Source organism: Syngnathoides biaculeatus, chromosome 3 (genome assembly GCF_019802595.1).
Source record: "Syngnathoides biaculeatus isolate LvHL_M chromosome 3, ASM1980259v1, whole genome shotgun sequence".
Classification (NCBI taxonomy): domain Eukaryota; kingdom Metazoa; phylum Chordata; class Actinopteri; order Syngnathiformes; family Syngnathidae; genus Syngnathoides; species Syngnathoides biaculeatus.
Window position 1 is genome coordinate 39159113 of NC_084642.1, and position 14642 is coordinate 39173754.

At 42.6% G+C, this 14642-nt stretch overlaps 1 protein-coding gene across 4 annotated transcripts in view; it reads right to left on the reverse strand.

Moving 5' to 3' along the window:
• ppip5k1a (diphosphoinositol pentakisphosphate kinase 1a) overlaps positions 1 to 14642 on the reverse strand; it is a 182785-nt gene that overhangs the window by 35479 nt on the left and 132664 nt on the right. For all 4 annotated transcript variants that reach the window (XM_061815774.1, XM_061815773.1, XM_061815772.1 and 1 more), the window contains exons 21-25: positions 11027 to 11141; positions 10828 to 10935; positions 5219 to 5347; positions 4993 to 5133; positions 1456 to 1549 (exon numbers count right to left, since the gene is read on the reverse strand). In XM_061815774.1, the coding sequence (XP_061671758.1) occupies positions 1456 to 1549; positions 4993 to 5133; positions 5219 to 5347; positions 10828 to 10935; positions 11027 to 11141 (587 nt within the window). The remainder of the gene's footprint in view (positions 1 to 1455; positions 1550 to 4992; positions 5134 to 5218; positions 5348 to 10827; positions 10936 to 11026; positions 11142 to 14642) is intronic.

Consider the following 14642-nt stretch of genomic DNA (forward strand, 5'->3'; position numbering starts at 1 on the left):
AAACACCAGAGACCAAATTGTACAACTCCACACAGCGGGAAAAGGCTATTGAGAAAATGCCAAGCAGCTTGGTGAAAAAAGGTCCACTGTTGGAGCAATCATTAGAAAGTGGAAGAAGCTAAACATGACAGTAAATCTCAATCAGAGTGGAGCCCCATGCAAGATGTCGCTTTGTTGGGTCTCAATGATCCTTAGAAAGGTGAGGAATCAGCCCAGGACTACACGACTGGACTTTGTCAAGGACCTGAAAAGAGCTGGGACCACCGTTTCCAAGGTGACTGTTGGTAATACACTAAGACGTCATGGTTTGGCAATGACCATTTGAATGATACAGAGGAGTCATGGGAGAAAGTTTTGTGGTCAGATGAGACCAAAATGGAACTTTTTGGTCATAATTCCACAAACCGTGTTTGGAGGAAGATGAATGATGAGTTCCATCCCAAGAACACCATCCCTACTGTGAAGCATGGGGGTGCTAGCATCATGCTTTGGGGGTGTTTTCTGCACATTGGACAGGACAACTGCACTGTATTAAGGACAGGATGATGGCGGTCATGTATTGTGAGATTTTGGGGAACAACCTCTTTCGTTCAGTCAGAGCATTGAAGCTGGGTCGTGGCTGGGTCTTTCAACATGAGAATGACCCGAAGCACACAGCCAGGAAAACCAATGAGTGGCTCTGTAAGAAGAATATCAAGGTTCTGGTGTGGTCTAGCCAGTCTCCAGACCTAAACCCAATAGAAAATTTAGAAATATAATAATAATAATAATAAGCATTTTTCAGCGGCAGCCCAGAAACCTATTTGATTTAGAGAAGCTCTGTGTGGAGGAGTGGGCCAAAATCCCTCCTACTGTGTGTGCAAACCTGGTGAACAATTCCAGGAAACGTTTGACCTCTGTAATTGCAAACAAAGGCTACTGTACCAAATATTAAGGTTGGTTTTCTCAGGTGTTGAAATACTTATTTGCAGCTGAATCACACAAATAAATGGTTAAAAAAATCATACATTGTGATTTCTGGATTTTTCTTTTTAGATTATTTCTCTCACAGTGGACATGCACTTATGATGAAAATTTCAGACCCCTCCATGATTTTTAAGTGGGAGAATTTACAATAAAGCAGGTTGTTCAAATACTTATTTTCTTCACTGTACTTGGCTGAGTTTGTGTGACAAGCAGGGAGGGCACAGCCATTTTAATTTGTCTGGGCTCACACATCTTCTAAGGATAGTCTTACTGAAGGTATTGTACTAACTGTTGCCCAAACTATTTACTGTATCAGAAGTAATGTTTTGGTCTGTTGTCTAAAGCAATGATTTCCAAAGAGATGACAGATAACAACAGACAACTAAAATATGACTGATCAAACCAGCGGTAATTCCTGTTTTGCAGCACTATGGAACATAAATCGTCATCGTCTAAATCCATGCATCTTTAGAGTTTTGTCATACTTACCTAAACCACTTTGTTTAATGTCTGGCGATTGACGAGAGCAAAACGAGAAGAGCCGATAACTCCCGACTTTTGAGGATGAAGTCTCTGCCAGAACCTGGAATTGAGGAAAATTGTTTTTAAGCTTAAGGAAATTCAATATAACATTGCAGTCATGAATGACAGCTTCAAATTTGAGGCGAGGCAGCCCCCCCCTCAAAAAAAAGGGAATTGTCTTGATTGACAGCTGTCTGACAAAAAATGTTAAATGTTAGAAATTAACTTTCTGAAAAAATACAGATTTCGGCCATGTTTTCATTTTCATGACATATGCTATTCAGTTCCCCTCCTCAAGCCGTCACCTTATCGTGGTGGAAGGTCCACGTGTTTACCTGGCACCGGGACACCCCAGGTTCCAGTTCGATGATCGACTTTGTGGTCGTGTCACCGGACTTGCGACCACATGTCTTGGACACTCTGCTGAAGAGAGGAGCAGAGCTGTCAACTGATCACAATCTGGTGGTGAGTTAGGCCCTATGGTTGGGGAAGATGCCGGTCCGACGTGGCAGGCCCAAATGTATTGTAAGGGTCTGCTGGGAATGGCTGGCAGATTGCCCTGTCAGAAGGAATTTCAACTCCCACCTCCGAAAGAACTTTGCTCACGTACCAGAAGAGGCGGGGACATTGAGTCCAAGTGGACGATGTTCCGCACCTCCATTGCTGAGGCGGCCGACTGGAGCTGTGGGCGTAAGGTGCTCGGTGCCTGTCGTGGCGGCAACCTGCGAACACGATGGTGGACACCAACTGTGGGGGATGCCGTCAAGCTGAAGAAGGAGTCCTATTGGGCATTTTTGGACTGTGGGACACCGAAGGCAGCTGACTGGTACTGACTGGCCAAGCGGAATGCAGGTTCGGTGGTCACTGAGGCAAAAAACAGGGCGTGGGAGGAGTTCGGTTATTTCATGGAGAAAATTCGAGGAAATTCTCGTCCACCATCCGGCGTCTCAGGAGAGGGAAGCACCGTCAACACTGTGTATAGTGGGGATGAGGCACTGCTGACCTCAACTCGGGATGTTATGAGTCGGTGGGTGAATACAAAGCCCTCCTCAATTCCACTCACATGCCTTCCCATGAGGAAGCTGAGTCTGGGTTCTCTGAAGTGAACTCTTCAATCTCTGGGCTAGAAGTCACTGAGGGGGTAGGTGAGATTTGTCCAGAGTTTCTAAAGGCTCTGGATGTTGTGGGGCTCTCCTGGTTGACACGACTCTGCAACATCGCATGGACATCAGGGACAGTGCATCTGAATTGATAGATTGGGGTGGTGGTCCCCCTTTTTAAGAAGGGTGACTGGAGGGTGTGTTCCAACTATAGGGGGATCACACGCATCAGCCTCCATGGTAAGATCTATACAGGGTACTGCAGAGGAAGGTCCGTCGGGAAGCCGAATCTCGGATTCAGGAGGAGCAATGTGGTTTTTGTCCTGGCCATGGAACAGCGGACCAGCTCTACACCCTCGGCAGAATCCTCAAGGGTGCATGGGAGTTCACCCAACCAGTCTACATGTGTTTTGTGGACTTGGAGGAGGCATTCGATTGTGTCTCTTGGGGAGTCTGTGATGGGTTCTACGGGAGTATTGGGTACCAAACCCCCTGATACGAGCTGTTTGGTCCCTGTACAACTGTTGTCAGAGTTTTGTCCAGATTGCCGGCAATAAGTCGGACTCGTTTCCGGTGAGAGTTGGACTCCGCCAAGGCTGCCCTTTGTCACTGATTCTGTTCATAACTTTTAAAGATAGAATCCCTCAGTGCAGCCAAGGCGTAGAGGGTGTCCGGTTTGGTGGCCTCAGCATCGCATCTATGCTCTTTGGAGATGATGTGGTTCCGTTGGCTTCATTAAGCCGTGATCTCCAACTCTCACTGGAGCGGTCAGCAATCGAATGTGAAGCAGCTGGGATGAGAATCAGCACCTCCAAATATGAGACCATGGTCCACAGTCGGAAAAGGGTGGCGTGTCCTCTCCGGTCGGGGATGAGATCCTGCTCCAAGTGGAAAAGTTCAAGTATCTTGGGGTCTTGTGCACGAGTGAGGGAAGAATGGAGCGGGAAATCGACAGAAGGATCAGTACAGGGTCTCCAGTGATGCAGACTTTGTATCGGTCCGTTGTGGTAAAGAGGGAGGTAATTCGAAAGGCGAAGCTCTCAATTTACCAGTCGATCTACAGTATGTTCCTACCCACACCTATCGGCACGAGCTGTGGGTCGTGACCGAAAGAATGAGATCCCGGATACAAACAGCCGAAATGAGTTTCCGCCGCAGGGTGTCCGGGCTCTCCCTTAGAGATAGGGTGACAAGCTTGGTCATCCGTTAGGGGCTCAGTATCGCGTCGGTGCTCCTCCGCATTGAGAGGAGCCAGATGAGGTGGCTGAGGCATCTGATTCGGATCCGTCTGGACGCCTCCCCGGTGAGGTGTTCCGGTCATGTCCCACCGGAAAGACACTCCGGGGAGGACCCAGGACATGCTGGATAGACTATGTCTCTCAGATGGATTGGAAACGCCTCGGGATCCTTACGAAAGAGCTGTTAGAAGTGGCTGGGGAAAGGGAAGTCTGGGTATCCCTGCTGAAGCTTCCCCCGTAACCTGACCAGAAAAGCGGTAGAAAATGGATGGAAGGATTCTATGAAGTAATGCATTTTTTTTTGCTTTGGAATGCTTTTTCTCCGGTGGTGCTCGACCAGTGGCCGCCACCTTCTGCTTCTCCTCCGGTGGGGCTTGACCAGCGGCCGCCACCTTCTGCTTCTCCTCCGGTGGGGCTTGACCAGCGGCCGCCACCTCCAGCTTCTGAACGCTTCAGTTTTCGGTCTTTGTGGGCTGACGGCAGCAGAGCTCAAAGGACAGATTATATCATAAAATAATTCAGTTCATTCCATTTACTAAAAAGGTTTGAAAACAAAACAATATAAGGAGTCCTACTTAAAATTTGCGTTTATTGCAATAGTTCATTGTCAGGTAATCAGTCTGCTCTGATGCAGATACAGTCATAGGTTTGTGCTCGACACAGATAGAAACTCTTGAGAAGTGACAGAACTTCAGTTTGGTCTGGCTGCCTACAACAACTCCGAGGCCCACTCGTGCATTGCGCCCACAGTGCACAAACGACAGGGAAGAAAGCAGAAGCGCACATGGGAGGCAAGGCTGCAAATTTTATATATATATACAGCAAACTCTCTCTACTTCGCAGATCACCTATTGCGGATTCAGAGGAGGAAATCGGAGTGCCCAGAGAAAAAGCACACAGGCACGGGGAGAAAATGCATACTCCATACTGGCGGATCTGGGATTGAGCACTGGACCTCAGGACTGTGAGGACAACGTTTTCAGGCTGAACCACTGTACCGCAATAAGATCAGAGCATCTCATTTCTTTTGATCTTTGAGTCCCGATAGTGTTTGAGCAAACTTTGCCACAATTCTGTCTCTATGCTAATACAATACTAATATGCAAGTTTATCCAGCAAAGAGGACACTTGTGTGATTATTATGAATTAGTCTTTCACCAACAAACCTCCATGGAACCAGTTTTATGGTTACGTATAAGCGGTGATCTTCTCTGAATGGTGATGGGCTCAGACAGCTGGACAGCTCTGTCTGTCTCATCACGTGAGAGGTCCTCCAGGCTTCCTGGGTCTGCCTGTTTTTGCCCATTCTAAATAAGAAGCAAAAAGCGTCCACATGACATTCCCTGTAAATTACCACATTTACTTTAGTTGGAAGGCTTCTTTGTGCCGTACCTGTCGTGCTACCTCTGCAGAGGCTGGCCTGAATCCAAAGCCAGTGGGTGCATTCTCTTCTTCCTCAACACCTTTTACTCCTGGGCTAAAGTGAAGCTCCACATGGAAACGTTCCTCTGATGAGAGATCCTTTCAAGAAAAAAAGGTCCCATGTATAATCTTGCAATCATACTGGAGTATAACATTACATTTCTTTTTGGTTTTTAAAATCTGCGGTAAAGAGTAAGAGCCTCACCTAATCTCTTCATGCACAGTTAGAGGAAAAACTATGTGAACCTATGAATGTGAATTACCTTAATTTCTACATACAGTATACTGTGCAGGTCGAGTTTACCAATCAACCACTTTAAATCTAAAGGTTCACATATTTTTGCCACCCTGCAATATCAAGTTTACATGTTGTGTTTGTGAAAGAAAACAAAATTACACTGGGAGGAAAACATTTGTGAACCCTTTTGATTCCTGTATGAATGGGTCATAAATTGGGGTATGATCATCTAAAACACAATCAATTATGTCAATTATGGGCTACACCAGCTAACTAAAAGTCCAAGTGATTGGTTAGTTGTTGGTTGATAATCTGTTTGATTTTTTTACATAAAAAAGACAGGCCAATTAAAAAAAAAAAAAAGATTACTACAAGTGGTATGGAGTCTGATGAATGCATCCGTATGGGCGCAAAAGCCAGTGCAATCTGTAGACTGGTCCAAAGCCCGGATAAATGGAGAGGGTTGCATCAGGAAGGGCATCTGGTGTAAAACTGTGCCAAACAAATATGAGCGTTCATCTAAAGAATACCGGATCAGTGGTTCCCCGGGTTAACAACACCCGACCCCAGCAATGTTAATCTGCAGAGTGTCGGTGGAAATTCAGCTACTGTGGGTCAAAGACAAAGAAGAGGAGGAAACTACATTTGTCGGGAGAAGAAAGAGGAATACACAGAGACTATAACTGAGTGTAGGGACTTTGAATGTTGGGACTATGAAAGAAAAAGCTCAGTGGTTGGTTGACATGATGAAGAAAAAGGTTGCGACAGTGAAGAAAATAAGTATTTGAACACCCTGCTATATTGCAAGTTCTCCCACACAGAAATCATGGAGGGGTCTGAAATTTTCATCATAGGTGCATGTCCACTGAGAGAGAAATAATGCAAAAAGAAAAATCCAGAAGTCACAATGCATGCTTTTTTTAATGATTTATTTGTGTGATACAGCTGCAACTAAGTATTTGAATACCCGAGCAAGCCAATGTTAATATTTGGTACAGTAGCCTTTGTTTGCAATTACAGAGGTGAAACGTTTCCTGTAGTTGTTCACCAGGTTTGGACACACTGCAGGAGGGATTTTGGCCTACTCCTCCACACAGATCTTCTCTAAATCAAATAGGTTTCTGGGCTGTCGCTGAAAAATGCTTATTATTATTATTATTATATTTCTAAATTTTCTATTGCTGAGAAACACGGAGTTTCAGCTCCCTCCAAAGATTTTCTATTGGGTTTAGGTCTGGAGACTGGCTAGGCCACGCCAGAACCTTGATATGCTTTTTACGAAGCCACTCCTTGGTTTTCCTGGCTGTTTGCTTCGGGTCATTATCATATTGAAAGACCCAGCCACGACCTATCTCCAATGCTCTGACTGAGGGAAAAAGGTTATTCCCCAAAATCTCACAATACATGGCCGCGGTCATCCTCTCCTTAATACAGTGCAGTCGTCCTGTCCAATGTGCAGAAAAACACCCCCAAAGCAAGATGCTACCACCCATATGCTTCACAGTAGGGATGGTGTTCTTCGGATGGAACTCATCATTCGTCTTCGTCCTAACACGGTTAGTGGAATTATGACCAAAGAGTTCAATTTTGGTCTCATATGATCACAAACCTTTCTCCCATGACTCCTCTGTATCATCCAAATGGCCATTGGCAAACTTAAGACGGGCCTGGACATGTACTGGTTTAAGCAGGGGAACTTTCCGTGCCATGAATGATTTCAAACCATGACGTCTTACTTAGTGTATTACCAACAGTAACTTAGAAACTGTGGTCCTAGCTCTTTTCAGGTCATTGACCAAGTCCTGTCGCGTAGTCCTGGGCTGATTCCTCACCTTTCTAACGATCACTGAGACCCTACAAGGTAATATCTTGCATGGGGCTCCACTCCGACTGAGATTGACCGTCATGTTTAGCTTCTTCCATTTTCTAATGATTGCTGCAACAGTGGAACTTTTTTCACCAAGCTGCTTGGCAATTTCTCCGTAGCCATTTGCAGCCGTGTGGAGTTGTACAAATTCGTCTCTGGTGTCTTTGGACAGCTTGATGATCTTGGCCATGTTACAGGTATGAGTCTTACTGGTTGTATGGGGGGGACAGGTGTCTTTATGCAGCTAATGACCTCACACAGGTGCATCTGACTCAGGATAATACATGGAGTGGAAGTGGACTTTAAAAAGTGGACTAATAGGTCTTTGAGGTACAGAATTCTAGCTGACAGACAGGTGTTCAAAAACTTATTTGCAGCTTGCAGCCTTCCGGATTTTTATTTTTAGATTATCTCTCTCACAGTGGAAATGCACATCCGATGACAATTTAAGACCCCTCCATGATTTCTAAGTGGGAGAACTTGCAATATAGCAGCGTGTTCAAATACTCATTTTCTTCACTCTATATTGTGCATCCAAGAGAGCAAGTGGAAAGGTAGTTAGGCGAAAAGTTTAGGAGCTGGCTTTAAATTATTTTACCATGGAGTAAATGAGAGGAGAAATGTAGTAGGGGTTATTTTCAAAGAAGAGCTGGCTAAGAATGTCTTGGAGGTGAAAAGCGTATCAGATTGAGTAATGAGGCAGAAATTTGAAATTGAGGGTGTTATGAATAATCTGATTAGCGGCTATCCCTCACAGGTAGGATGTGACCTAAAGGTGAAAGAGAAATTCTGGAAGAAACTAGATGACGTAGTTCTGAGCATCCCAGACAGAATTTTGATTGGTGCAGATTGTAATGGACATGTTGGTGAAGGGGAGAGTGTAGCTCGACAGCATAGGATGCTAGTGTGAAGGCTGACTCTGGTAGTGGGAAGGAAGATTAAGATAACAAAGGTAGAGCAGAGAACCATGTGGTGGAAGCTGACAAAGGAAAAATGTCATGCGGCCTTTCGGAGGGAGATGAGACAGGTTCTCGATGGACATGAAGAGCTCCCGAAAGACTGGACTACTACAGCCATGGTAATCAGAGAGACAGGCAGGAGAGTACATGGTGTGTCTTATGGTAGGAAAGGGGAGAAGGAAACTTAATTGTGGAACCCCAAAATACAGGAATCCACATAAGGAAAGAGATTAGCAAAAAAGTGGGACACACAGGACTGAGGAGAGTCGAAAGGAATACATCGAGATGCAACGTAGGGCAAAGGCAAAGGTGGCGGAGGCTAGACCAGGTTGGACACGAAAGAAGGAGAAAAGGATCTCTACAGGTTAACCAGACAGAGGAATAGAGAAGGGAAGGATGTGTAGCCGGTAAGGGGTTTAAGGATAGAGATGGAAATGTGTTGCCTGGTGCCGGTAATGTGCTAAATAGAAGGAAAGAATACTTTGAAAATAGATGGAAAGAATACTTTGAGAAGATGATGAATGAAGAAAATGAGGGAGAAGGAATAGAAGAAGAGGCAACTGTGAAGAATATGCCTGAAGAATGGAGGAAAAGTGTGCTAGTTCCCATTTTTAAGAGCAAAGGTGATTTGCAGAGCTATAGGGTTTGTAGAGGAATAAAGTTGATGAGCCACACAATGAAGTTATGTGAAAGAGTAGTGGAGATTAGACTCAGGACAGAAGTAAGTACCTGCGAGCAACAGTATGGTTTCATGCCAAGAAAGAGTACCACAGATGCATTATTTGCCTTGAGGATGGTAGTGGAAAAGTACAGAAAAGGTCAGAAGGAGCTACATTGTGTTTTAGGTGTGACAGAAGAATTTAAGGTAGAGGTGGGACTGCATCAGGGATCAGCTCTGAGCCCCTGCCCTAGGTGTGACAGAAGAATTTAAGGTAGACGTGAGACTGCATCAGGGATCAGCTCTGAGCCCCTTCCGGTTTGCTGTGGTAATGGATAGGCTGACAGACGAGGTTAGACTGGAATCCTCTGGACCATGATGTTCGCAGATGTGATATGAAAGCAGGGAGCAGGTGGAGGAAAGATTAGATGATGGAGTCATGCCCTGGAACGGAGAGGAATGAAGATTAGCCCAAGTAAAACAGAATATATGTGCGTGAAAGAGAGGGGGCAGAGGGAAGAGTGAGGTTCCAGGGAGAAGCGATAGCGAGGGTGGATGACTTCAAATTCTTGGGGTCAACAATCCAGAGCAATGGTGAGTTTGGTCAGGAAGTGAAGAAATGGGTCCATCAGGTTGGAACAGTTGGCGGAAGATGTCTGGTGTGTGACAGAAGAGTATCTGATGGGATGAAGGGTAAAGTTCAGAAAGAGAACGGCCATAATGTATGGATTAGAAACAACAGGAACCAGAATTGGAGGTGGCAGAAATGAAGATGTTGAGATTCTCTCTCGGAGTGAGCAGATTGAATAGGTTTAGAAATGAGTTCATTTGAGGGACAGGATCATTTGAGGAAAAGGAACTCGTGTAAGACCCATAAATTTAAAATATTGGGCCAATTGTATGTAATGTTTCCAGAGGTGAGAGAGTGAGTATATTGGTAGAAAGGTGCTGAGGATGCAGCTGCCAGGCAAAAGACCTTGAGGAAGACCAAAGAGAAGGTTGATGGATGTTGTGAGGGAAGACATGAGGGCAGTGGGTGTTAGAGAGTAAGCTGCAGGAGATAGGCTTAGATGAAAAAAGATGACAAGCTGTGGCGACCTCTAACTGGACAAGCAGAAAGGAAAAAAAGAAGGTATGTAGTCTGATGGGCATGAAATATCGCCAAGCAGTTACCTCTGTTTTTATGGATTGGGTTTGTGTACCAGGTAGTTTTGGATTACATGTGAAGATTAGGAATAGGATATCACTTAAATTTGAATCAAGACAGGTGAGCGAATAATTTTGGAACACATTGTATATCTCAACAATTCAGTACTATATTGTTCTTAATTTTTACACATTCAGCACTTCACACATATTTAATGTATTTTACTTAGAAATTCTTCTCATTGCAATTCATAAAACAAATGCGATAATGAATTTAGTTGCGCTTTAGGGAACACTCATGCCAAATAGCATGCTGTTATCACAAATTAGTAGTAACATAAGTCCGTTTGCAAATTGATTGTGTTCAGTTTATTTACTACAATGAAAACTGCAAATTAATGACACATTTGAAAATACTGTACAAGTATTTGTGCAACTGTTGAAGGCACAATTAATAACATGTGAGACTTTCATTATTCTAGCAGTATTTTCACGATGACTAAGTGATACTAATGAGGACACCCTATGGATTTTATCGTGATAATGACATATTAGCATTTGTGATTTGAAGATCATATTTTATGACCAGTTCACTCTAAAATCCTGGTAATTACAAAGCGTTCCCATATATTGCTCACATTATCTTGAGTTAAATTTTTGCTGTTGTTGATGTTGAGTAATCATGGATGATGATTAAAAACAAAATAGAACCTTATTGTTGTCCTCATATAACATAATGACAATCTGAGTCATGTAGTTGAGTTCAGAAACAGCACTAAGGTAATCCATGGCACGGTTCCACTGCTGGTCTTTCTCTTCCTTTTGCACATAAACAAACAAAACAAGACAAAACAGTTTTAGTGTGACCACCCAGAATACGCATTTGACGATCAAGAGATGCACATCTTACATTAAGTAAACCACCAAAGCGGAAAATACTCAGCAGAGAGTGGACGTGGCTTTCACTGGTGAAATATAGACGTGTCCTCACATGTCGTCCTGGCGACATCACCCCGCGTGAGTATCTGCAAAAAATATCTGCCACTTAAAGGTACTAGTTCATGCTGAAAACAGTGGCACTTATACCATAGTTCTGGACTTCAAATCATGTCTGCAGCAAAAAAAAAAACAAAAAAAAAAAAAAAAAAACATCCTCCCAAATGTACTCAATAGTAGTTTTAGGCTTGATTCCTAATGAAATATTAGCTTTTCAGACAGATTTTGAATCACCAAATTTTTGACACAGCCTGTGTTGGAGAGGGCAGAAGGCAAAGACATTTCCTCATTCAAATTCTATGTTTTTTGGGGTGGAATTCTTGCCAATATTGAAAGTATGGAAGATTCTTTTTAATACACAAAGTGAAACTAGTGATTGTGAAACATGCTGGAAGGCTTGTTTGAAAAAAAAAAAAAAAAATTACTGCTGAAATGCCTCCAAGAGGAAAGATGATAGCTACGTCATCCCACATTAAGTAATTTTAGCAGATTTTGTTCCACATATGTACGCCTGAATATGTATAGACTGGATCAAGAATTCCTCCATATTTATGCCCATATACACCTCTGGAAAACAGTACATTCCGCTTGGTATTCATGATTTTATGGAAGTATTTCCACGTCAGCCAAGTTTATTATCCCACATGAAGTTCTTTGGAGTCATTTCTGAATACAGTATGTGCATGGCTCTTGTCATGTTAATTTTGTATATTGATTACACCAGTCACTCACATTAGACAAACGCGTTCACGCTGGCAAATCTGCACAGTCGAGCATGAAAAATCACGCGCATAAAATTTGTTCAGAGTAGAAAAAAATAGATATTGAAAGATGTCGCTTATTTTGTGTAGTATTGACATTTATAATAATTTACGTGTTTATTTAATAAACATTGTTAACTAAACAAGCCTGCTCCTACACAATCACTTATTCACCCGGAAAAAGGAAATGCAAGTTAACCGTACTGAGCACGTCTGGAAGTGATGCCACAAGCGCATGTTCAGAGCTTCTTCACATACTGCAAGCGCATTTACATTGAAAGTCATCAACATTATGATCACGGCAGTTTTGGTTGATCATGTGACGACGTGCCCTCCCCCCTCCCCAAAAAAAAAAAAAAAAAAAAAAACCACATGTTCGACATTGTTGCTTGATTCAGGTGTGGTCAATATGTCGAGCGCACGCACATGAAGACGCATTCTAGCAAGCCGGCCTTCCATTTACAGCTGTTGCGGCAATGGGCGCGTGCACCCCCCCAAAGCTCACCCACCCTGCTAACTATAATAAGTATGAGATTGTGATTTACTTTGACTTGATCTAAGTTCTAACGGTCATTTTCCCCATGGTATACGTTATCTTGAAGTTGAAAACTTTTCCCCTCTGCATGCTTTAGAAAGATATAGATCTTCTCCTGGTAGCTTACATCATGAATACTGACAGGAATGTTTGTTACAACGTATCGCTATCTTGTTGCCACAAATGCCGATTATGTTGAACTAAACTTTCAGCATTTTCAAAACATTGTGGGTATATACCGTTTGTGTTTATTCCTTGACAGGGCAGTGCATTTAACTTTTCTTCAGATACAGTTTGTCAGATCAAGAATTTTTATTGATGAAAATTTTTAAATACTGTTTTATATCATGTTCTAGTCATTTCAGTTGAAATTGGAAATGATCATTTCTGAGTTTGAAATTTTTGTTTTCTATTTTAGTTATGTATTTATTTTATTTTTAATTTACAGTTATGTCACATTAATCGAGTAAGATATTTTAAGGTCTTGAGATTCCATCCCTAATCACACCCCGAACTTTATCTGTGAGCATGATGACCACACCCATACATTTTTCAAATGTGAGTGGCTGGATTACACCACAAGCACCTCTAAAATATTCCAATAGATTTCCTATATGTCGCAAAAGCATTTATGTAGGTGAAAATGTGTAAGAGTTATGAACTTTGGCTGGCTGTCATAAAGATGAACAATGAGCGGAACTCCAGCCAAAAGAGTTATGTTGGTTTATGTCCCAAAACTGCAGCCCATCTTAACCAAATGTATGAGAACATCCCCATTTATGCCCACTTACGTCTCTGAAAAATATGACTACAAACCAGTCAACTATTTTTGGTTTTATGGACTATAATGTTTTGCTCTCCATGATTATTTGAGGAAAAGGAAGGCATGTAATGTATATAAATCTAAAATATTGGGCCAATTGTAATATTTCCAGAGGCTGCTGCTGCGCTCAGTAGAAATGTCCGCATATATTTTGGTGATGAATGGAGGCAGTTTTTTGACATTACGCCACATTTCTTGGGTTCGTGCATGAGGTTTGCAAGGATGTGGTGGTCGCCCGCCCTGTTTGCATGATTTTAATGATGACACCATAACAAAATTACTATTTTTATATTATATATATTATATTAAATTAGCCCTTGTCGACTGAACATAATTTCGGCATGTTAGCTGTTGTTCATGTTAGTGTGATTATATACAAAAGCTATAAATGCAATACAGACTTAAAGCGGTACTTGGAAACATGTACATGTCATTTCAGTATTTGAAGGCCTTTGTCCAAAATTTCTATGTACAATAAACCCTCCAACCTGAAGTAAAATTATTATTACATATATGTTGTACATTAACTGAAAAAAAAGGTGCAAGTAATTGAAAATAAAGAACAGATTTGAAATCCACGCAATATCTGGATATCTGTCAGCTTTCACAGCCAGAGCCGGAACAAACATCCTTGACCCCGTGACGTCACCGGGGCTTAGCATTCCTGACAAATCTTTCTAGCTAGGCCAAGATGCCGACGTGTTGTGCACCAAACAGCAACAAACCTGAGAAGTCGCACCCGAATTTGTCGTTCTTTAATTTCCCATAGGGTAAACCTGACAGAATAAAAGAGGTGGCTGCCAGAGGTGAGGCTCATTCATCAGCCCAGTAATTCTGCATGTATCTGCAGTGATCACTTCGAAGAACGGTTTCTGGAACAGGACCCTAAATTTTTCATCGCACCACATCTTTACACCAAACAGAAGAAAACTCGAACAGTTAACTATCATACTAGTTCTGAACATAAAAAAAAACAGTCAACCGTGAGAGAAATATCGATAGACAAAAGAAACGGCGAAGAATAGAGGTCAGTTGTTTTGTGCGCTGTTTATGTGGGCGATAATAGAAGATAAAATGACCATTACTGGTTATTAGTTGCCGGTACAAGCAGTACAAGCAACAAGATATTTATGATGGGTGTTGTTATATATAATATAAGTTTATTCTGATACGCTCCATTTCTTGTTTCAACTTTTCGAACTCACAACAACACTGATTCTACCACAGTTGGCATTAGGTCACAAAGAGAACACAAACACATCTTTCAAAATGAGTCCGTCTGGAAAAACTCAGAGTTCCATATTTTGGGACTGTTGTTGTTCTTCGTCGTCAGCACCACTTCCCTTGCCCAACATGTCAAGTTCCGAGTGTGTTTATTCTGGTTCAAACGCAGAGGCTTGAAGATTGTACA